The 22,566-nt window shown below is 48.3% G+C and overlaps 1 protein-coding gene across 6 annotated transcripts; it reads right to left on the minus strand.

Annotated features, from left to right (window-relative positions):
• Nucleotides 1-1,651: 1,651 nt before the first annotated feature.
• On the minus strand, nucleotides 1,652-22,484 carry ipo7 (importin 7). Of its 6 annotated transcripts, none has more exons than XM_084436513.1 (25): nucleotides 22,312-22,484; nucleotides 20,557-20,638; nucleotides 17,990-18,143; nucleotides 17,193-17,351; nucleotides 16,863-17,019; nucleotides 16,453-16,542; nucleotides 16,126-16,220; nucleotides 15,938-16,022; nucleotides 15,358-15,492; nucleotides 15,085-15,184; nucleotides 13,728-13,804; nucleotides 11,956-12,072; nucleotides 11,114-11,203; nucleotides 10,635-10,800; nucleotides 9,695-9,855; nucleotides 9,334-9,462; nucleotides 7,168-7,234; nucleotides 6,854-6,979; nucleotides 6,561-6,658; nucleotides 6,372-6,467; nucleotides 5,716-5,936; nucleotides 4,931-5,139; nucleotides 3,992-4,195; nucleotides 3,526-3,642; nucleotides 1,652-2,728 (listed from the first exon to the last, which is right to left on the minus strand). In XM_084436513.1, exons 1-25 carry the CDS (start codon nucleotides 22,393-22,395, stop codon nucleotides 2,631-2,633), a joined length of 3,117 nt encoding a protein of 1,038 aa, XP_084292639.1. In that variant the 5' UTR covers nucleotides 22,396-22,484; the 3' UTR covers nucleotides 1,652-2,630. The 6 variants fall into 6 exon arrangements, with proteins under 6 accessions (XP_084292639.1, XP_084292638.1, XP_084292637.1 ...); XM_084436512.1 differs by having other exon boundaries at nucleotides 3,992-4,198; XM_084436511.1 differs by having other exon boundaries at nucleotides 3,992-4,198; nucleotides 4,922-5,139.
• Nucleotides 22,485-22,566: the final 82 nt, after the last annotated feature.

Genomic DNA, 22,566 nt, shown 5'->3' on the forward strand with positions numbered 1-22,566 from the left:
GTATGTGAGTGTGGCAAATAAACATTAAGATTTTAAAGTTTGCGATTTCAAACGGCTGCTACAGCGCCACCTTTTGGCCAATTGATGTGAGACTTGCTCCATGGCATCGGGGCATTAGCCTTTACGACTCTGCCGAGTTTCGTAAAAAGCGACCAGTCGGTTATAAGGCCTGCCATAGACTCCCATGGAAGATAAATAATAATAATACCATCAATTACAATAGGGGCTTCGCCCCTTCGGGGCTTGGCCCCTAATAATACATTTTATTTTTTGCACTTTATATTAAAAAAAAAATCTCAAAGTGCTACAGATAAAAAACATGAAAGTGCTAAGAATAAAAACAACACAACATGAGTCCAAAACTAGGTAATAAACATAAAAATGAAACAATAAGTACAATAAAGTGAGCTATAGCCTCTAGTAAAAAGGTAGGTTTTAAGGCCTCGTTTAAAAGCATCCACGGTCTGTGGTGCCCCCTGGTGGTCGGGGAGAGCGTTCCATAGGCTGGGAGCAGTCGAGCAGAAAGCCCGATCGCCCGCGGTGCGGAGTTTGGTCCTGGGGGGTATGAGGAGGTTGGCGGTTGCAGAGCGGAGTGAACGTGAGGAGGTTTGAGGGGTAAGGAGTTCCTTGAGGTGGGGGGGGGGCATTTCCATGTATGCACTGGTGGGTGAGGAGGGAAACCTTGAACTCAATCCTGAGTGAGATGGGGAGCCAGTGAAGTGATTTGAGGATGGGGGATCATAGTTGCGCACCCTCATCAGGATCCTAGCAGCTGTTTTGGATGTATTGGAGTTTCTGGAGGTTGCTACTAGGGATCCCGATGAGGAGTGCATTGCAGTACTCCAGCCTGGAGGAGACAAAGGCGTGGACGAGCTTCTCTGCATCTGCCCGGGTGAGTGTAGGGCAGAGTTTGGCGATGTTTCTGAGGTGACAGGACGTCATGCACAGGTGTTTGTTGTGTGACTCGGTGAGGTGGGGGGTCCATGTGATGTTTAGCTCTCACTTAAGGTCATGGGAGATGATGGTGCCCAGAAAGCAGGAGTCCACAGAGTCGACTGGAGAGACACCCAGGATGATGTGTACTAATTGTCAGCTACACATCCTCCAGTTGATAGTCATTTTGTTTCAATTGTCTGGTTATGTTGAGTGGGTTAGGGTTAGGCTACCCCCATTAATTGCCAGCACCTCTTGTCCTTGTATTTGAGGCTTCAAATATTTGAGAGCTCAGGACTAGCCTGGCTCCAGCCACTGAAATTTCAAAATGCGGTTCAGGGTCTGGAAAGGCGCTCATCCAGAGCGATATCTCTGGTTGGAATTCCAACCAGGCCAATCAGCGTACTTTGAATGCGATTTCAAATGCTGTGATTGGTTAGGGGATGAACTAATAGCGGAGGACTCCCTCTTTGGCAACACCCATCTTGGAAAACAGATGCAGGGACAGAACAGACACTGAACATCTGTGTAGAATATCTTTTTGCTACTAAGTCGATATTTTACCTGGCATGTACTTTATCACCTAACATAAATAACAGAATCCAAATCTTATTTTCAATTTGCTTGCAGTTCCATAGCTTCCCAATAGAATAAGACATGTACACTATAGAGGATATCGAGGTGCAGTGCAAGTAAACACTCAAGCGTATGCATTCCAACTTAAGTTTTCTTTAATATGTTGTATATATAGATGGTTCATCCATACACCAACCAAATGCTTGAGACCCTCACGATCAAGTCCAATTGTACATGCTTCAATGAAGTATAATCCAATTGACTTTCAGTGCTCACAAACATGTCCTGTATCCACACTGAACACCAAGAGTATTCTCTTTTCCCAGGAATCTAGAATGTTTCCGTTTTAGCAGCAGAATGATGCCATCCGTTATATCACGTACACCGTAACCAAATACATGTGACATACAGGAGAAGTCGCTTGCAAAGTAACAAAGTTACAGCTGTTTGTGTTTTAAATAGTCTTACTTGATTTAAAAAATTTGCAGTCTGATACAGAAGGCTAGAGACCTGAACGATATGAAAGTGCTAGTCGTTAATTTACAGAGATCAGGCATCACATAGTGCTATGAAGTATCCAATATGCTACATATGAATACACTTGTTGACACCTTACAAATGCCTCTGGTTGTTTTGCAAGGCTGCTTAAAAATCAAGAACCTTGGCTTGTATATACATAACAAACATGAGAATTTATTTATGCAGAAAACAACAGACGACTACTGCCAGAGGTATAGTCTGATCCTGGCCTTCTGGCCAAAACGGTGAAAATGATGGAAACATTTAGTCCCATTGTCAATTTCAAATTGTTAAGCCCCCGTTTTGTGTTAAGTGGGAAAAAAGAGTGTCCGCCAGGGTGTCCACTCCACACTGGACTCCACAGGACAGCGTTTTCCAGACCTTCTCGCGCGTCGTGCTCAAGTTCTTGGTTTGTTTTCCCAGCCATTGGTTGCATTTGGTTGCTTTCCCACATCTTCTGGTGCTATTTCCAATTTGATAGTCAGATTGAAGAGTGAGTGAGAAGAACCAGTCCTGGAACCACTACTTAAGGGAACAACACAAGCTTTTTCACTTCACTACAATCAGTCACAGAGTATTAAAAGGGAAGGGAGGGGGGCGACTCAATTCATTCCTGGAGCGTTGCCGCCAAAATTGAAATTAGATGGCACCACGGGCACTGTGAACTTGTATCCACCGTGTTTCTCGATCATCTTAGATTCTGGAATAAAGAATCAAAATATAGAATCAAAATATGCTTCCACAACAGGGCAAACATGATATATGGATAAGACACAGTGTGTTCTGCCTGTGAGATTATTAATGGTTCAAGGTAGAGATGTAACGGTATGAAAATTTCATATCACGATTATATTGACCAAAATTATCAGGGTTATCAGTATTGTCGCACTATTATAAAATGGGCGGAAAAACACTACTGACGCACACTGAAATCAGAAGTTTTTTATTGTAAACCATCAATAAAATTTGCAGCACTATACACTTTTTGTTTGCAGAAACATTAAAATAATGTGTCGTGGAGACTGTTGCTAACTTTGGTTGATGCTGGACAGTATTTATAGCAAGTTTTTTAAAGCGCAGAAATAAGAAATCAAACACGATTTTAATGAACATTTTATCATGATTATCATGAGTTTCATAAAATGTTTCACGGTAAATCGTTCTACCGTTTATCGTTACATCACTAGTTCAAGGAGCGGCCTCACTAGCCATGTTTCCATCCACACGCTTTATGCGAATTAAGTCATATCTAATTAAAAATGCCTTATGGAAACAGTAAAATTCGATTAAAAGTCATGAAAATCAACAAAGTTTGTACTGTTGATCTCGTTGGATTTTCTCTTGTTCGATAAAAGGCTTTTGTGATAAATGCTTTATCCGATTTAAAGCTCTTAGATGGAAACGCACGTTCACCGGCTTTATTCACATTCATATTTTTAGCGATCCTCACATAATTCGATTGACAAGTGGAAACATGGCTACTGTCTGTTTACTCACCATGCGCTGCCCGTCGCTGATCCGCCAGCGTGCCGATGTCATGAAGGTGTTTGCCCTGTTCCTCATCAAGAGATTGTGTGAGCGCCCCATACCACGCTGGGTCACGGGTCTGAATATCTGTTGGAGAAAAGAGTAATTAGTCCATTTCCTGTCTTCACAGAAAATGTTGACTGACCACACTTTGCATAGATGCAGTATTTCTTAAACTGAGATTGCCAGTGCCCTAAAACCAGAATCACATTGTGGAATTCTAGTGCTCCTCAATTCAGTTTACACTGCAGACATTTGTTCTCAAGAATCACATCACCGATGCAAACTTTGAGTGTATGAGAGCTGTCGTCCTTACTCTGTAGTATGGCTTTGAGTGTATGAGCGTTGTCGTCCTTACTCTGTAGTATGGCTTTGAGTGTATGAGCGTTGTCGTCCTTACTCTGTAGTATGAGTGTAAGAGAACTGTCGTCCTTACTCTGTAGTATGGCTTTGAAGATCTGATACTCGTCCACCAGGTTGTCCTCGTCGTCCACGGCCGTAGTGTAGCCTTCCAGCGCTGTCTCCTCCGCGTCGTCCTCCTCCCAGTCCTCGTCATCCCCATCCTCGCCCGCGTGCTTGGCCAGCATCTCCAGGTACTCCTGGCCCTCCTCGTCAATGTCATCCTCATCGCTGCCCAGCTCTGCTGCAGGCAAACAGAAAGTGTGGAAATATAATTTTTGCTACACACTTGTTCCTTGGTGGCGAGTAGGGCTCGGTTGAAAAAACAACATCTTCACTTGAATTAACAATGTCAATTCATAAATTCAGAGATCATTTTTTTAATATACATGCCTTTTTATATATGCTTTAAAACCCCATTAGCCCAAACGTTATTGACAGACATATGTACTGTGAGCTAGCTAGCTAACGCTAGGTTATAAGTTTAGCTAGCTACTGACATCACTAGCTAGCCAACACAATGTGTTGTCAGTCTGATCATAAGCTGACATTAGCTAGCATTGAAATGACTGCTTGCTAGCTAGCTGACAGTATGTCTCTACACGAGAAGACGCTAGCTTCCAGTTTCGCTGAAACTTCAAAATAAAGCTCCGCTCTCACTTGACTGTCTGTAGAAATGCACAACTTGCACTTTATTATGTTGACTGCTGTAGTGTGTTGGTCACGTTAAATAAAAAGTACATTAATGTAACCGCTTTGGAGTCCATATCCAAGCAAAATTGGTATTCTAACTGAAATATCCCTTAACGAATCAATATTGAATCGAAATCTTGTGAATCGGACAATGTCAAAATAAGGTCTGTGGAAGTTCTCTAACAATATATTACTTTTTCTTTGCATATCAACAAATCAACAGACCAGCTCTACTCATCTTTGAAGTAGCAGCACATATACTGTACTGTCTCACCTAACTCACCATTCTCCTCATCCTCCTCTCCATCTTCGTCGTCGTCTTCGTCCTCGTTCTCATGCTCAGCTCGACAAGCGTAGGCTCTCTTGAGGCCGTTGAAGAGCAGGATGGCGGCTGGGAGCAGCTGTCCCGCGACCTGGTTGATGGCTTGGGGTCTTTGCTCCAGGTCAATCAGGGCACACAGACCGAGCACACACATCTTCCTGTCGTGGAGCCTGGTGGGAGAGACCAGCAGAGGTGTTCAGTCTGACCTCTGACCCCCACACTCCCATCATGGCTCTGCTTCAGGATTGTCAACCACAAGCTTGACAATGGGAGCTGGCAAGTTTTTGTTTTTTTTAGGTAGTTGCACATACATGTTTCCTTGCTTATAAAATGCTGTGGTTATAACTAGAGATGCAACGGTATGAACATTTCATATCACGATTATAGTGACCAAAATTATTAGTTATTATCGTGGTGGAAATTTTTCAAAAACTACTGATACACACGCTGAAATAATTTCACCAAGTTTTATATTGGAATCCATAAATAAAATTAGCAGCACTATGCACTTTTTATTTGCATAAACTTTAAAATAATGTTGCTAACTTTGGTTGATGCTGGACAGTATTTATAGTAAGTTTTTCAAAGTGCGGAAATCAAACACGATTTTAATGATAATTCAAGCGCGATAAATTTCATGGAATTCTATCACGGTTTATCATTATACCGGTTATCATTACATCCCTATTTATAACCAAATCAAATAGGCCACAAAGACGACCAAACTGAGTCCAGCGTGGGCTCACCCTAAGAAGCAGTCGACGTCTTTGAGCCACTGGGAGATGAAATGGTTGGTGATGGGCTCGGTGTTGTTGGGGAAACGTAGGTTCTCCAGGGTGTTGAGCAGCAGGGGGGGGCTGTAGTACAGCGCGGCGATGGCCACCTGCAGACACATGGTCCTCAGCTCGCTGGTCTTTACCTCCCGCGTGAGGCGCTCCAACGCCGCCGCCACAAACAAGGGAACCACCTACGGAGAGGACAAGAGAGCGAGAGGTCAGCCTACGTTTGAAAAAACTTTTCTAAGTGGTCATGCTTCTGTAAGGGATAAGGTGTGGCCAGCCGGTCATTATCAGAGGTGTTGTAACGCACTGAAGGGCTCTTATTTTTCGATAATGACCATCCGGCCATGCCTCATCCCACTTTTTACATGGCTTGGGCAAGAGATCAGCTTGGGTTCACCTACAATAGTCGTTTTTTTTAACTGTTTAGAATGCACTTTCAGACAACTGTCAACTGTTGCCCATAGACACATATTTTGCCCTTAGCAGAGGTCAATATTGCTCGGTTGTCCTTGACGTCGGTCAATCATCAAGAAATAATTGACCGGTAGAAGGCGCGATTGTCCAATCAGAATCATTTCAGAGAGCCGTGTAATTGGGGGATGACAGTCAGACACACTCACCTGATCGATCCCACGACCTTTGCACTGTAGAATAATGACCTCCAGCAGTTTAGCGGCGTGACACTCTGGGTCCTCGCCCGGGTCGCCAGTCAGGACCTGCGTTAAGAGCCAAGCCGTGAGGACTACAGTTCCCAGTGCACTCATCCATCCATTAGAACAGATCAGATGTCACTCAGATGTGTTCTGTACCTTCTTGCACATGCTATACATGATCTCCAGGTATTTCGTGTCTGAGAGGAGGGTGTCTGTGTCAACAGTGACATAGTTGTGAAGCAGCGGCATCATGTCTGAAAAAGAAAAAACAGATTCACCTTTATTTTAATGTGACAAATTCTTAAGCTGGGATCCAACTCTACCCACCCACCCACCTAACTACCTACCTACCCACCCACCCACCTACCTAACTAACTCACTAACTCCACCTCCCCACCCACCTAACTCCCTTACTGTACCTCCCCACCCACCCAACGCCCTAACCGTACCTGTGAAGTAGTCAAAGCCGTCCTGCTGGAAGACCTCAAACACCAGAGGTAGGAGCTGCCACATCTGTGGGGACACCTGCTGGCAGGTCAGGCTATGAGCCAGGGACAGGATCTCCTCATAGAACTCTGCAATAACACACACACACACACTTGTGCATTAGAGGTTTGCGTGTGTATTTATACATGTATATAAATAAGCACTGACATAAACCAGGCATGTGTGTGTGTGGTGTGTGTGTGTGTGTGTGTGTGTGTGTGGGGGGGGAGGGGGGAAGCCAGGTTGAATGTGGTGGGACAGGAAGATCCAGACTCACCCAAGACGTGCTGCTGCAGGACAGTCCCGATCACCTGCAGACAGATGCCCTCCAGCTGCTGGGTGATCTGAAACAAACAGCCACCATGTTCAACAACACTCCTCTCATATCCGGGCCGACAACGACACACCTCTCATATCCGGGGCAACAACAACACACCCCTCATATCCGGGCCGACACTGGGACTGAACTTACGTCTGCATGTCCTCACGCAAACAGACGGTGACCCGTTGTGAAAGCACATTTCTTGGCAATGCTAACGAGTGCGAGTGTTTACTTGGGTAACAGAATCCAACACTGCAGACTAACCAAACTTGCGGTCTTTGCAAGCAGATGTCAGTCAAGCGCTTTGCGCGGTCAAACATAATGAGTGCAGCGCATGGAACAAGGAAGAGCTCGACATTGCTCAACCGACGCCGTGTTGCGTAACCGAGGGGTTGACCAAATTGCGCTCGTCTATTTCCATGCATGGGTCCTGCTGCATTACGCCGAATGCCTGGGCAGAACGCCACGGTGCTATTCCTAGAGGCCGCCTCGGTGCCGGCGCCTCCGGGGACAGCAGGAGAATGGAGGAGAACGGGAGAACGGAGCGCATGCTCCTCTGTGGAGAACGGGAGAACGGAGCGCGTGCTCCTCTGAGGAGAACGGGAGAACGGAGCGCGTGCTCCTCTGAGGAGAACGGGAGAACGGAGCGCGTGCTCCTCTGAGGAGAACGGGAGAACGGAGCGCATGCTCCTCTGTGGAGAACGGGAGAACGTGCTCCCGGGAGCTGGACCCGGCTGCAGGGGCAGTGGCTACAGGGTTTGGCGGTAGCAGGTGTAGAGGAGGTAGCGGGTGTAGAGGAGGTGGGGTAGTTAGAGGAGGTGGGGTAGCAGGTGTAGAGGAGGTGGAGGTAGCAGGTGTAGAGGAGGAGGAGGTAGCAGGTGTAGAGGAGGCAGGGTAGGAGGTGTAGAGGAGGTGGGATAGGAGGTGTAGAGGGGGTGGGGTAGCAGGTGTAGAGGAGGTGGGGTAGGAGGTGTAGAGGAGGTGGGGTAGGAGGTGTAGAGGAGGTGGAGGTAGCAGGTGTAGAGGAGGTGGGGTAGCAGGTGTAGAGGGGGTGGGGTAAGAGGTGTAGAGGAGGTGGGGTAAGAGGTGTAGAGGAGGTGGGGTAGGAGGTGTAGAGGGGGTGGTGTAGCAGGTGTAGAGGGGGTGGGGTAGCAGGTGTAGAGGTGGGGTAGGAGGTGTAGAGGTGGGGTAGGAGGTGTAGAGGGGGTGGGGTAGGAGGTGTAGAGGGGGTGGGGTAGCAGGTGTAGAGGAGGTGGGGTAGGAGGTGTAGAGGAGGTGAGGTAGCAGGTGTAGAGGAGGTGGGGTAGCAGGTGTAGAGGAGGTGGGGTAAGAGGTGTAGAGGAGGTGGAGGTAGCAGGTGTAGAGGAGGTGAGGTAGCAGGTGTAGAGGAGGTGAGGTAGGAGGTGTAGAGGAGGTGGGGTAGCAGGTGTAGAGGAGGTGGGGTAGCAGGTGTAGAGGAGGTGGGGTAGCAGGTGTAGAGGAGGTGGGGTAGCAGGTGTAGAGGAGGTGGGGTAAGAGGTGTAGAGGAGGTGGGGTAAGAGGTGTAGAGGGGGTGGGGTAGCAGGTGTAGAGGAGGTGGGGTAGCAGGTGTAGAGGAGGTGGGGTAAGAGGTGTAGAGGGGGTGGGGTAGCAGGTGTAGAGGAGGTGGGGTAGCAGGTGTAGAGGAGGTGGGATAGGAGGTGTAGAGGAGGTGGGGTAGCAGGTGTAGAGGAGGTGGAGGTAGCAGGTGTAGAGGAGGTGGGGTAGGAGGTGGAGGGGGTGGGGTAGCAGGTGTAGAGGAGGTGGAGGTAGCAGGTGTAGAGGGGGTGGGGTAGCAGGTGTAGAGGAGGTGGGGTAGCAGGTGTAGAGGGGGTGGGGTAGCAGGTGTAGAGGAGGTGGGATAGGAGGTGTAGAGGAGGTGGGGTAGCAGGTGTAGAGGAGGTGGAGGTAGCAGGTGTAGAGGAGGTGGGGTAGGAGGTGTAGAGGAGGTGGGGTAGCAGGTGTAGAGGAGGTGGGGTAGCAGGTGTAGAGGAGGTGGGGTAGCAGGTGTAGAGGAGGTGGGGTAGGAGGTGGGGTAGGAGGTGTAGACGGATGTCGGGCGCGTTGACTGATGAACGGACGGACGGTCTCTGCCTGCCTCACCTCTTTGTGGTCCTCCACCACGCTGAGCAGTGTGTCGATGGTGTTCAGGATGCCCATGGCCGTCACCGCCTTGTCGTCTCCCCCCTCCTCGTCAGGGCCCGTCTGGATCACCTGGTTGAAGGTCATGGCCTGTAGGGAACAGAGGAGACTGGCAGTTAGTATGTGTGTGTGTGTTTGAGTCCCTAAGGAGACCTTCATGAACCTAACGCTAATTGGAACCTGTAATTTCCTAGTTACACAGAAGAGAGGTTCATGTTAGTCTATGGCTGATCAAAGGACCTCATGTTCCTGCTTCAGTCATTTCCTTTTATCAGCGCACACGCACACACTCTCACGTACGCAAGCACGCACACACACTCACCAAGTGCTGCGTCATCTCCACGGCGATGGGCGTGACCTCTTCGCTGTATTCACAGATCATCTTCTGGATGACGTTGGTGAGGTCATCGTTCTCTGTTTCACGCACAATGTGCAGCAGGGCCTGCATCACTGGCCGGATGAAGGGAGTGATGTACTCTTTGGCTGAGGGTCGGAACACATGAGACACGACAGGTCAGACACGGTGAAATCTGCTTAAATGACCATACCGGTCTAAATAGGATTTGATCCCCTTAAACGAGTTAAGTCACCCAACGTATATCACATTACCGCAATCCATTTTACGAAGTAAAGCTCATTTTAAAAGATGATGAGAACATGATGGCTTTAAAACGTATTTTTAAATTGTTCCCTTGTTGCTTTGACAAACTCGTCCCAGTTAGTTTCAAATAATTTTAGTTTTCATGTTATATTATTTACGTTATTATCCGTTGAACTCCTGCGCTATATTCTCTAATCCAACGTTGGCGTAGGCTGTGCAAAGAGGGTTAAAACTAAAATAATAACCACTGAAAATTGTTTGAAACTAACAGGGACGAGTTGGTCAGCATAACAAGGGAACAATTTAAAAATATGTTTTGATGCCATCACGTTCAACTTTTGAAATGCAAGTAAAACGTGAAAATGCTAATATATTTTATATTTATATTTTTTACTTCGGAAAATGGATTGCGGTAATGTGATAAACGTTGGGTGACTAGTTTTAGGAGATCACATCATATTTAGATCGGTGTGGTCCTTTAAGCTGTTAGACGAGCCATCAAAGCCTCAGCGAAATACGCAGGTTAGATAACAGGACTGAAGCATTGTTACATCCCACCCCGTATCTAGCTACAGCAGGGGTGAAGCACTGTTACATCCCACCCCGTATCTAGCTACAGCAGGAGTGAAGCATCGTTACATCCCACCCCGTATCTAGCTACCTTTCTCCTGGCTGCTGATGAGGACCTGCAGGGCGATGGCGGCCTCAACCTTGACTGGCATCTCGTTGTCGTTGATCAGGCAGAGTCGGGTCAGCTCCAGGGCCGTCTGCAGGTTCTGGTCACTCTTGAACTTCACCTCGGAGAAGTAGTGCAGCACCCAACAGGCCTAAGGGGACAGAGAGAGGGGTTTAAAACTATGAAATATTGGTTGATAAAAATTGGTGTCTTGAGTAGCCGGATTTTTGGTTTATTTCGGACATTCTTAATGGACCATAAAAAAGCTGTTTCAAATTGTGTTAAAGTACAGCAAAGAAACACAAAACAAGAACAAAAACAGCACAACAACAAAAAACTAAACAAAAAACATATCAAATGCATTTCAAACAATAAAAATTGGAATAGGTGAAAGCCAAAGGCTTATTTTCTGCCTGAGGCATGACAGGTAAACCCCAACGGGCCTTGGGAGTGAAGGGACTGACCCTGGCTCTCATGTAGCCCAGCTCACTGCGGAACAGGGGGAAGACGTGGTTCTGCAGCATGAACTCCATCTGGTCTTTATAGATCTTTTTCTGCGGCAAAGAAAGACATCGAACAATGAGCCCAACAGAACACACACTTTGCATTAGCCTTCAAAAACACAAGACTCCCTGTCCAGCCTGGTAAAGAGGAGCTGGTTGAGGACTATTAATAATAAAGATTATTTGTTGGTCTAAAGTAAGTAGTGGCCCATAGGGCAGGAGCCTATCTTGTGATTCCTTAGCATGAGGCAGCTTGGTGTTCAAGACATGACGTAAACCCCCCATTCCAACTCCTGATGCTGAGTGCCAAGCAGGGAGGCACTGGGTACTAGGGCTGCACAATTGATCGTGAATTAATCGAAATCGCGATAATGACCTCCACGAATAACTAATCGCAAAAGGCCGCAATTAATGTGATTAATAATTTTGCTTTGAATTGTGTGCTATGACTACACGGACGAATCATAGGCGCTTATGCTGTCTGACCAATCACATGCGTTCCTGCTGAGTGCGCTGTGCGCAGCAATTTCAGTACCCACAGCCGGAGTAGTGTAGTAAAAAAATGAGTGAAAACGAGGTCAGTGAGTTAGTAGCAAGAAAGGGATCAACGTCCGTGATTTGGGAGCATTTGGTTTATTATATATTAATATTATATATTAAATATGAATCGCAATTATTAATCGAAATTCGCATTTTGAAGCAAATAATGGCAATTATCATCTTTTGTCAATCGTGCAGCCCTACTGGGTACCATTTCTCTACAAGAGAAGCAAAATAAACCAAAGGAGCCAGCAGATGGTCACCTTGAGCAGGATCTCGGCCAGGGAGCCGATCATGTGGAGCGCCCCGTCCTTCTTCCTGGGGTCGGACGCTGGCTCGGTCAGGATCTGATAGCAGAAGCCCATGGTCTTCTGTAGGACCTGCACAACAGACACATTCATTTAGGCAAGGCACGTTTATTTGTAGAGCACATTTCAGCAACAAGGCAATTCAAAGTGCTTCACGAGACATTAAAAGCATCAAGACAAAGTGCAACACATACAAGGTTATATAAAATGAAATGCAAAAAAGGACACTTTTCTTTATCACATAGTGAAACCTTCTCCCTCTCCACTCACAAGTATTACAAGTACAAGGTCCTTCTGTATAGTTGCTCGCTGGCTTTTCACCAGGGCCTCAAACATCCGTTCTGAGCCAGGTCACTCACGTGTGTCACTAGGCACACCACGCATTTAGATGGTAGTAATGACCGTTTATGCCTTCAGGGAAAACGTTCGAGCACTTTTTCATTAATAACAAGTACTGAGAGTGTTTGTAGGACAGTGAGAGGGCTGGTCAGTGTGTGTGTGTGTGTGTGTGTGTGTGTGTGTGTGGGGGGAGGGGGTTCAGAGAGAGGTCACATGGCCGGTATTATGACCTCCGGTGGACCTGTAGCCGCGGGTGTGGAGTGAGCGTTGCTACACAAGACAGTCAGACAGCCTGGCAGCTACACACATGTACCAACACCACGCACACTAGTGTTGGGCGATGTGTACTCATATGACATCACGATGTGCACATCCAAACATCACGATGGACGATGACATCGTTGTGGTTTTAAAAATAAAAGCCTTTAAAACAGCCTACTTGGCTATTAAACATCGGCAATGGACGATGACGTCGTTCATCAACCCAACCCCAACGCACACCCCTCCCCCCCTCTCCCACAGACCCGCGTCACTGCTGATGACAAACCCCTCTAGAGCAGAGAGCAGCGGTAACAAAGACAATCTGTCTTTGGCATTCTGGCAAAAACTAAATAAACACATCATCTCAGAAGCATTCGTGTCTCCAGCGCGGCCCTGGACCCCCTGGACGCCCTGGACCCCCTGGACACAGCCCAGAGACACACGGCCCTGGACCCCCTGGACCCAGCCCAGAGCAACGCGGCCCTGGACCCCCTGGACCCAGCCCAGACACACGCAGCCCTGGACCCCCTGGACCCAGCCCAGACACACGCAGCCCTGGACCCCCTGGACCCCCTGGACCCAGCCCAGACACACGCAGCCCTGGACCCCCTGGACCCCCTGGACCCAGCCCAGAGACACGCGGCCCTGGACGCCCTGGACCCAGCCCAGAGACACGCGGCCCTGGACGCCCTGGACCCAGCCCAGAGCAACGCGGCCCTGGACCCCCTGGACCCCCTGGACCCTGCCCAGAGCAACGCGGCCCTGGACCCCCTGGACCCCCTGGACCCCCTGGACCCTGCCCAGAGCAACGCGGCCCTGGACCCCCTGGACCCCCTGGACCCCCTGGACCCAGCCCAGAGACACGGCTGCTTCAGGAGAGCCACTGCTGGGCTGTTAATAAAGGCTGACCTTAGAAACACAGGCACCAGTCAGTCACTTACCACTGCCAGGAAACCCCACCACCATCCTGACCCCCAGGACCCCCCCCCCCCCTCAGCCAGACCCCCAGGACCCCCCCCCTCAGCCTGACCCCCAGGACCCCCCCCCTCAGCCAGACCCCCAGGACCCCCCCCCCCTCAGCCAGACCCCCAGGACCCCCCCCCCTCAGCCTGTCCCCCCCCTCTCACCTCTTTCCTCTTGTTGCAGGACGTGAAGAGAAGTGTCTGCGCAGCAGTGGTGGGAGAGATGAAGTCCTCAAACACATCTGAGAGAGAGAGAGAGAGAGAGAGAGAGGGGGAGGGAGAGAGAGAGAAAGAGAGGGAGAGACAGAGGGGGGGAGGGAGAGAGAAAGAGAGAGAGAGAGAGGGGGGGGGAGACAGAGAGAGAGACAGAGAGAGACAGAGAGAGAGAGAGTGAGAGAGACAGAGAGGGGTACATTAATTAGATGGCACATTCTCCTCATTTCCATACTGCTGAACACTGCCTTCATAGTCTGACCTGCATAGTTAATTGATCACATCCATTCACTCATTTTCCAAAACACACATTCCTTTTGGATGAGGAACTCTAGAGAACCACTTTCACATGTTAGAGAAGGTCTTGATCTGCTGTGAGAGACCAAGTAGTGGTTTCAGTGCAGATAAGTGAACAGATTTAACAGGTGTGAGCCGGTCCAGCGTACTCCGCTGGGGGGACAATAGGACTGTCAAAAAAATTTGAATTTCGGAAAAAAATCCAATATCTTTTTTTAAAAGAAGTTCGAACCTAAATTTAAGAGTTTGAATATTGTAATATTAATCAATAATATATTGTTTATCAAAAATGATGCAGCGATTTACATTAATAACAGAACATTTAGAGGCTACAATTTATTTACAAGCAATAATCCAATAATCCAGACCCAGCACCTTATCAAAAGATGAAAGTTAACACCTCAGCGAGCGGTAACAGTGTTCACAGTACAATATTACAGTCAAGGGTTATTTTATTAGGCTATTATATTCATGAACTTTTTTTTTTCCAATACATATAAATTCAAATATCATTTGAACTCTACTAAATTAATTTGAATATATTTGAACTCAATTTCATGGCACTTTTGACAGCCCTAGTGGACAATGGCACCGCGTTGCAATCCACTGGTCCAATTTATTCTGTTCCACAAGTTTGTCAAAGGCAGTGACCTTGAGAGAGACCGTCCTGATCTCGTCAGCTCACATTGTCTCTCTCCACAGATCATTATCCATGTTTCCATCCACACATTTTATGCGAATTAAGTCATATCGAATTAAAAATGCCTTATGGAAACAGTAAAATTCAATTAAAAGTCATGAAAATCAACAAAACGTTTGTACTGTTGATCTCGTCAGATTTTCTCTTGCTCGATAAAAGGCTGTTGTGATAAATGCTTTATCCGATTTAAAGCTCTTAGTTTACCGGCTTTATTCACATTCATATTTTTAGCGATCCTCACGTAATTCGATCGACAAGTGGACGGAAACATGGCTAGTGTGGAAACGCTGGGCAGGGGGGCGCAGGTCTTACCGAACTTCATGCGGATGTACTCGTACGGGTCCTCCTGCCACAGCTCCTCATCGCTGTCTGTGTAGCACATGAGTGGGAAGACCACGTCCTGAATGATACCCTGGAGGAAGACAAGCACACCCAGGCTCACCAGGAAGCACCAGCAGCGCTCGGATGATCAATCAAACTTTAGAGCACTAGCGCATGTGGGCGGAACACCGTTATGAAACCGAACAAGAGCCAAACCGACCTTCATAACCCATGTTTATCATCATTCTCCCATCCGACCCTTACCTGGATGTGTGGTTTGAGGTTCTTCCAGGTGACGGCGTGCGCGATGCCCTGGTTGATGTAGTTGAGCGTCTGCTGGAGAACCCTGGGAGCCACGTATTGCTTCTCCTTGTACTGATACAACACCTTCAGCAGCACCTACACACGCCCAGAGAAGACAGGCGGCTCGGTTTCCATAACGACAGTAGCAGTCTGACATCACAGTGTACTACAGCATCATAGTCAAACGCTCCACTAATCTAACACCGTGTCCTAACTACACACGACGCGAGCGTCAGCGACAAAATGCGTTCCATTGCTTTGTTTTCTATTGTTATGTCCTAACTGGACGCGAGCGACGCAGCGCGAAGCGGAGCGACGTTTCAACTGCCCTTTTGACGCTCGCCCTGTTCCTATTTTCCTCCTGTCGCTCGCGTTGACAGGCGTTCGTTCTTTAACTGTCTGCAGTTGGGAATATAGACAAATGACGTAACAGAACGGGGTATTTAACGGTTTCAGTTAGGACAGCAAGCATGCGATGTCGCGTTCTGTTTCTCGCGTCCCAAGCGGCTAGGACACGGTTTTAGGAAGCCGGGCTCCTCACCTGCTGTGCTGCCACCGCGTACCCCTTGAGGAAGAGCTCTGCAAACTCTGTGTACTCTTTGGTAGTGTTACCAGGGCTGCCGTATCTAGAACAAGGTAGAAGACATGGTCAGAGAAACTGAGGTGAGAAAATAAATCAATATTAGTCAGCTGATATGTGCGTTAAGAGTTGGGGTTCGGCAGGCCTACCTCTCAAACAGGCGAGCCAGGATGTGGAGGGCCCACTTCTTACACTTCCACCAGGGCAGTTCGGGCCGCTCGTCCTCGTCCACCTGCAGGGTCTCCTGTGGGGCACAGAGAGGAAGCACGGTCAGTCAGCTACTCACCTCATCCACACACAGCGACACCACAGGTAGCCGATGCTGTAAAAGTGGACAGCTCTTCATCTTGAGTCAAGAACCACCAATTAGTCGTTTGCCCCTCTGCTAACTATTGTACTGTATAACTGTTGTTAATCCCTCTGCTGATTCCAAATATGGCCGATTCCAAATATGGCCGATTCCCTGGTTTGCTCACCGGTGGTACGTCTCTGTCCACCACGGTCTTCAAGATCTCCATCCACTCTGTGAGGTTCTGCCTGTTGATCAGCTCCAGGGGAAGGTTGTACTGTGGAGAGAGGAGAGGGGGCGTGGTTAGAGACGTCCATCTGAACAGACGTCCCCCTCCACAGACAGCAGGGTACGCTGGGAGAGGAGTGGGAGGGGCTTGTTCTGGACATCGCGGCCGTCGCGTCATCAAACTGGCGTTCAAAACTGGCAGGAACGAGGAGGTGGGATTAACCCTGATGGCGTGGGCGCCCCTGATGTGGACTAGAAATATCCTTGAAGTCTGGGTGAGCTGACAACGTGGGAAATACGGTACCAGCAGCAGACTGAGTAAAGCCAGATGTGCTGATGCAGCGTCAGACAGTGAGCGAGCTACGGTACCTGGAAGAGGGCGTAGAGGATCTTGAAGATCTGTTTCTGCACGAGCACAGAGTCGCTGGAGGGGTCGGGCAGCAGCTGGATGAAGCGGTCTTTCAGCATGGGCATGAAGATCTGCATGGCCGCCACCAGAGGACTGCGCTCATCTGGCTTCTTGTACCTACGGGTCACACGATGACACACACGTTAACCAAAAGACGAGTCAAAATCTTTCTATGGAACTACTGTATACAAACGCTGGGTGAGCCCCAGGCGGACTTCCTGCTGCGTGAGAAACACCTGCGATCCAATTAAACATGCAATTAAAAAGGTGAGGAGAGAGGTCTCCCTTACTCATAGTTCTTCACCAGCTGGTAGAGGCACAGCAGGATGCCCAACCAGCCACCACTGTTGTCTGACTGCAGGTAAAAGCCGATCTTGTCCACGATGGCCGTCCACTTGCCGGGGTAGTCGTGTTTGATCATGTGGTGGATGCACGTCGTCAGCTGGACCCTTCAGGGAGGGAAGGGAAGGGGAGGGAGGGAGAGAGAGAGAGAGAGAGAGGGTGCTTCAGTTGGAAGATGATCGTGCAAGTGTAACCCAGGTTGAAACTCACAAGCTCTGTGTAATCGCTAGCTTTTCGGGTGGCGTATCTGGCGAAAGTGGTGTTTATGTAAGGTTGTCGTGTGCGTTGGCAAGTCAGAGGGCCAAAGTTCCAACCCAGTGTATGCAAATGAGGGTGGAAGCTATACCGACTAGTGAAACCTTGTCACAGTGGCGCCGTGACCCGGATACACAGTTGGGCTCATCTTGACCAGCTGGGGTCACTGTGGTACATGGATGGAGTTCAGGGGGGTGAGCGTAACAGAGTTAAATTGGTTAAACTCACTGCTCAGGATAAATACCGCCCACCCGCGCCAACCAAGCGCTAGATTTTCGATGATGTAGCTGGTTAAAGCGGCATTTATGGGGTGGTCACGTGTGTTCGCAAGTCAGAGGACCCGAGATCGAACGCAGTGTGGGCATGTGAGGGTAAAAGCTACACTGACGAGCGACGCAGTGACCCCTGTAACACGCCTTCCCCGACCACCCCGACCACCACTGCCGGCCTCTCTCTGGACGCTGTGTGCGGCCGTAGGGAGGCTGCCTACCTGATGCGCTCGGGGGAGTGGATGATGGCCTCCACGATGTTGTCCCGGATGAACTGCCTGTCCTCCTCGGGGATGTTATTGACGGGCGTCTCGGTGCCCGAGCCCTCCCCCTCGCTCCAGTGCTGGGTCACCATGTTCTTCAGGTAGATCACACCTGGGGGTAGCGGGTGCCGAGTCATTGACCGAACTGACCAATCAGAACCAGGTAAACGAATGAGGCTCAATGTATTGCGGCCTGCTTTCCAGAACATTCTAGTGAAGCCTTTTTTAGAGAGTAAAGCTCACATGGGTTCCCTCAACTTCATGATGCAACATATCAAAATCAAAGTGGAGTTTATACATAGAATTTTAAAAATGAACTGGATCTGCAATAAGACCACAGAATCATCCAGGTGAGTGAGACTGTGTGTGTGTGTGTGTGTGTGTGTGTGTGTGTGTGTGTGTGTGTGTGTGAGAGATATAGAAAGAGGTAGGTTCAGAGATGGGTCAAGTGTTAGAGAGCTCTCTGTTGCAGAGCGAAGAGCCCATCGGCTCGGATGGCACCGGCGGATCTCATGACCAGGTCGACAGCGTTGTTGCTTCTTTTCTGTTGGTTCTCTTCTGTTGGTTCTCTCATGAGACCAGGTCGATGGCGTTCTGTCGGTTCTCTCACGTGACCAGATCGACAGCGTTCTGTTGGTTCTCTCATGTGACCAGGTCGACAGCGTTCTATCGGTTCTTCCACGTGACCAGGTCGACGGCGTTCTGTCGGTTCTCTCATGTGACCAGTCATGTGCCCTTTGCAGCGTCCACAGCACAGAACACTAGTGAAACAGCAGTCAGGTGTGGAAGAGCTTTTCAGGCCCCGGTTCCCCGCCCACATCTCCCCTACAAACCAGCGCTGTTCATTAGTGCACCCCTCCTCCTCACCCCTCCACCCCCAACACCCCCTCACACGTCCGTCTTCCAACTGACTCACAACCGTCACTACAGAGACCAAGAGATTGCTTGAGAGGAGGCATTAAGAGAATAATATATATCCTAGAAGATCATGATGTGCCAGTGGATCCCTAGTGCTGTGGCTCAGTGGATCTGAATTTAGCAGGGGGCTGTGAGCTGGCTGGCCAGAGGACTAGCGGAGCCTCTCTGAGGTCAGACGCTCACAGGGGTGAGGCAGCTCCAAGGGAGGGGAGGGGGGGGGGGGTTGACATCAGACTGCTGACACAGATGTGATCTGGACTGCTGGCTGGGCATCATAATCCTGCTCCCACTGCTGACCCAGCAGGACTCTCAGACTCCCCGCCACCCCCCCCCCGCCCTCACCTCCTACCCCACATGCTTCCTGGCCCACTGCTGCACCCCCTCTGCACTCTGGATTAAATGTTAAAAAAAGGATTTCGAATTTTTAAAAATCAAAAGGAAAAAAGTTTGTCACATTACAGCATCTTGACACGTCATTTGAGCACAAGAAAAGATAAATGTTAATTCGCCAAAATGTTCTTTAAACAATTTTAACGATTAAAACAAGACATGTAATATTAAATTCGATCAGCCACTAGTGTTCTCTAACCGTACATGACCAGGCTGTCTCTGGCTGGAGAGGTGAGTCAGCGGAGTGATCTCACAGCGTTTAACAGGAAGCCCTCGGCTATCCTGGGCTGTCGGTTCCCCTGGTGTCAGGCTGCGCTGCTGAGCCATCGCCTGGCTCCTCCCCGTGTGTCAACTTACAGCAAATGTCCTTCATTACTGAGCCGCGTGAGACCTGGGCTGCTCCACAGTGTCCCGTTGGAAGTCCCTCTCAGCTGCTAGGGAGAGGTGCTACTGCCAAGCCAGGGTGGAAGTATCTCACCATTAGGGAAGGCCTGACATCCATACCACCACTGCAGCCCGGTACTGCAGTGTGGCACACGGGGGAGGCTAAGCCTGCTACGCTGATCACTCCCAACCCTTCTGGTGCTTAAAAAACAGCAACCTGCTCAGGTCATGAGCATGACAACGTGGTATGGATGCAAATGACGGGGCAGAGCAGCACAGAGTGGGACGCTAGCATAGTCGCAAGAAATTTCAATTGCTAATATGCTACTTCCAAGATGCAACAATGTAGAGGTGGTGAAAATGTTTCAAAATGAACGTGGGGACATCCCACTGTGTGTGAATGGTTTTCACCGCAGAGGGAAGTGGGAAAACAAGCTCTAGTTTCATTTTAATATAATACGTCAACGGCCAACTGATACTAGAACAGAAAAGGCCATCATAGAACTGCATGTCACCAAAAGAGAGACATGTGACATACAGCCTTTTCATGGCTCCTCACATGGAGCATCTCAGCAATCTGAGGAATGCAGTTTTCCAAGCAGAGCAGCTGAGCCGTGGACTACAGATTAGAGAGACAAGTGACCAGAGAGATATGGCATCCTTGGAGTTTTTCCAGAGGTCTAAAAAGGGGGCGAATCTAAACAGCACATGGGTGCTTGCAGGTATTGTTGGCAGATGGAATCGACAAACACACACTAAGCAGAGAGAATATGCTCTCCTTTTCTCATTCGGCACTAAGGGGGTTGTGAAAGTCAGTAATATCTGAAACCCACCTGCTTGACGGACAGGCAAATCCAGCTGATCGGACATAGTGACTTGCAGCAGAGTGGACACAAAATTCACTTGGTTGTGACCCTGTAAATCAAAACAAAAAGATGATTAATATTTAGGTCTATTCAACACTGAAATGGAAACCTGCACAAGATGTGAAACATAGAGGTTAATACCCCCCACCCCACCCTTTCTGTCCATGCAGTTACTAATGCATTCTATGACCTCTCCTTGGATACCATACAACATGACTCAGTTCTAACAATCCCACTGCACATACTTGTTCTGTGAATTTCCCCTCTGGACTTTCAACGGTTCCGTGAAATTCAACAGTTCCATAACTGAATAACATGGCAGCTTGCTAGTAAAATACATGCCATTCCCTTGATGTGTACTGCAAACATACGTATATGCTGGTGTATAACGTTAACACATGCTCGTGTATAACGTTAGTTTGACAAGCATATATAAATCAGCAGTGGTTTTCAGCATTACGTATATTTTAATTGTATAGTGCACGGTGTTACGTTGAGCTGAGAATATGGAACTACAAATGATGATGATAATGTTTTAGTTCTTCTTCCATTAATCCACGTTGCGTGCCAAACATGTGTGGCCCTCCCTACATGGCTACAGTTTATGCATGCCACGTTAGCCAACCTGTTAGCCTGCTAGCTGTATGTTACCACGTCTAGGTACATGCATTGGATTTCGGCATAATAGTTAGCCTAAAAAGGCAGCTAGCTATATCAAAGGTGTTAGAAACAACATTAATTGCGGTAGCCAAGATTATCGGACCCAGACATGACCGAATGGAACTCCATCCAATGCTAGTTAGTCAGCGAATAGTGCCATGGCTCTTAGGCCATGGAAAACAAGACGCAGGGGACTGTTCTGGGCTAGCTATCCCAAGCTAACGGGTAGGCTAGTTAGCTAGCTAGCCATCATCACAATGGAGGACAAGTTGAAAGCAGAGATGGCTTGTACTAACGGTAGCTAGCTAGAAAAAAGTATTTAACAAAAATAACGTTAGTTAACCACCAACATTAAATATGATTATCTGATTGCGAAACAGACCAATTCCCTGGATTTATTCGACATTGTCAACTACACACACAGGCTACATGCTGCTACAGGCAGGACATGTCAGCCATAAAAACCATCTAACGTTAACACGTGAGAGGTTCCTTGCTAGTAATGACAGCTGCTAGCTAGCTAGCCGGCCTCAATAATTGAAAATGTTGATAAGAATACAGTAACGTTAACAGATAGTTGCACCAATTGCACCCAACGTGTCATTCTGATGCTGAATTCACGGAGAACCAACTTGCTGGGGAACTAGCGTTAGCTAGACAGCATCGTAAAACAAGGCTTTAGCTGCTGCGTAGCTGCCTTCAAGTTGCTAAGCGTGAAATAGCATGCTAGCTAGTGCTAATTTAGCTAGGCTAACTAGCTAACATCGTTAGCTTCACTCACGTTTTTTAAAGAACCCACTTGGGTTTACGGGAATGGGTGAATTTGCCTTTAATTGACAAAAAATACGAACGGAGGTGTTGCTTTTACATCTATATACCCATATACCCATACTTCAGATCAGTCTAACCATAAGTTCGAAAGACAATATTTGCTATTTGATCTGTCAAAGTTGTGGACTGACTCCACTCTCCCATGATCACACGGTAGGACTCCATTCCATTTTGATGTATGACAGAGCAGAGGCCCGATCCGCGCACAACCACCACCATCACAAGTCTTACCTCGTTCAGCTGTCTCTCCGCAGCCTCACGCAAGTTCGGGTCCATGGTACCCCGAAGGGCCTCGATCAATACGTTGGGATCCATAGCTAAAGCTCTGTCGTGGCTCGGATTCAGTATTTCTGTAGACTATGATTTCCCAGTCAATGCGCACATGGACGCAGGGCACATCAGCTACCGGCGCGAAAGGAAGAAGTGATTGGAGTACCCGGATAGACCAGCGCCAAATTTCTCCTTCACGAACATCCGCTTCTACCC

This window comes from Borostomias antarcticus (genome assembly GCF_949987555.1).
Source record: "Borostomias antarcticus genome assembly, chromosome: 4".
Classification (NCBI taxonomy): Eukaryota; Metazoa; Chordata; class Actinopteri; order Stomiiformes; family Stomiidae; genus Borostomias; species Borostomias antarcticus.

Excerpts from the sequence above, each read along its gene's own strand:
- ipo7 (XM_084436508.1), bottom strand. The coding sequence starts at position 22,395 with ATGGATCCCAACGTATTGATCGAGGCCCTTCGGGGTACCATGGACCCG. Across the intron at positions 17,352-17,989 it reads CACTCCCCCGAGCGCATCAG|GGTCCAGCTGACGACGTGCA; the intron begins GTAGGCAGCCTC and ends CCCTCCCTGAAG. Across the intron at positions 10,801-11,113 it reads TGGGCTACATGAGAGCCAGG|GCCTGTTGGGTGCTGCACTA; the intron begins GTCAGTCCCTTC and ends CTGTCCCCTTAG.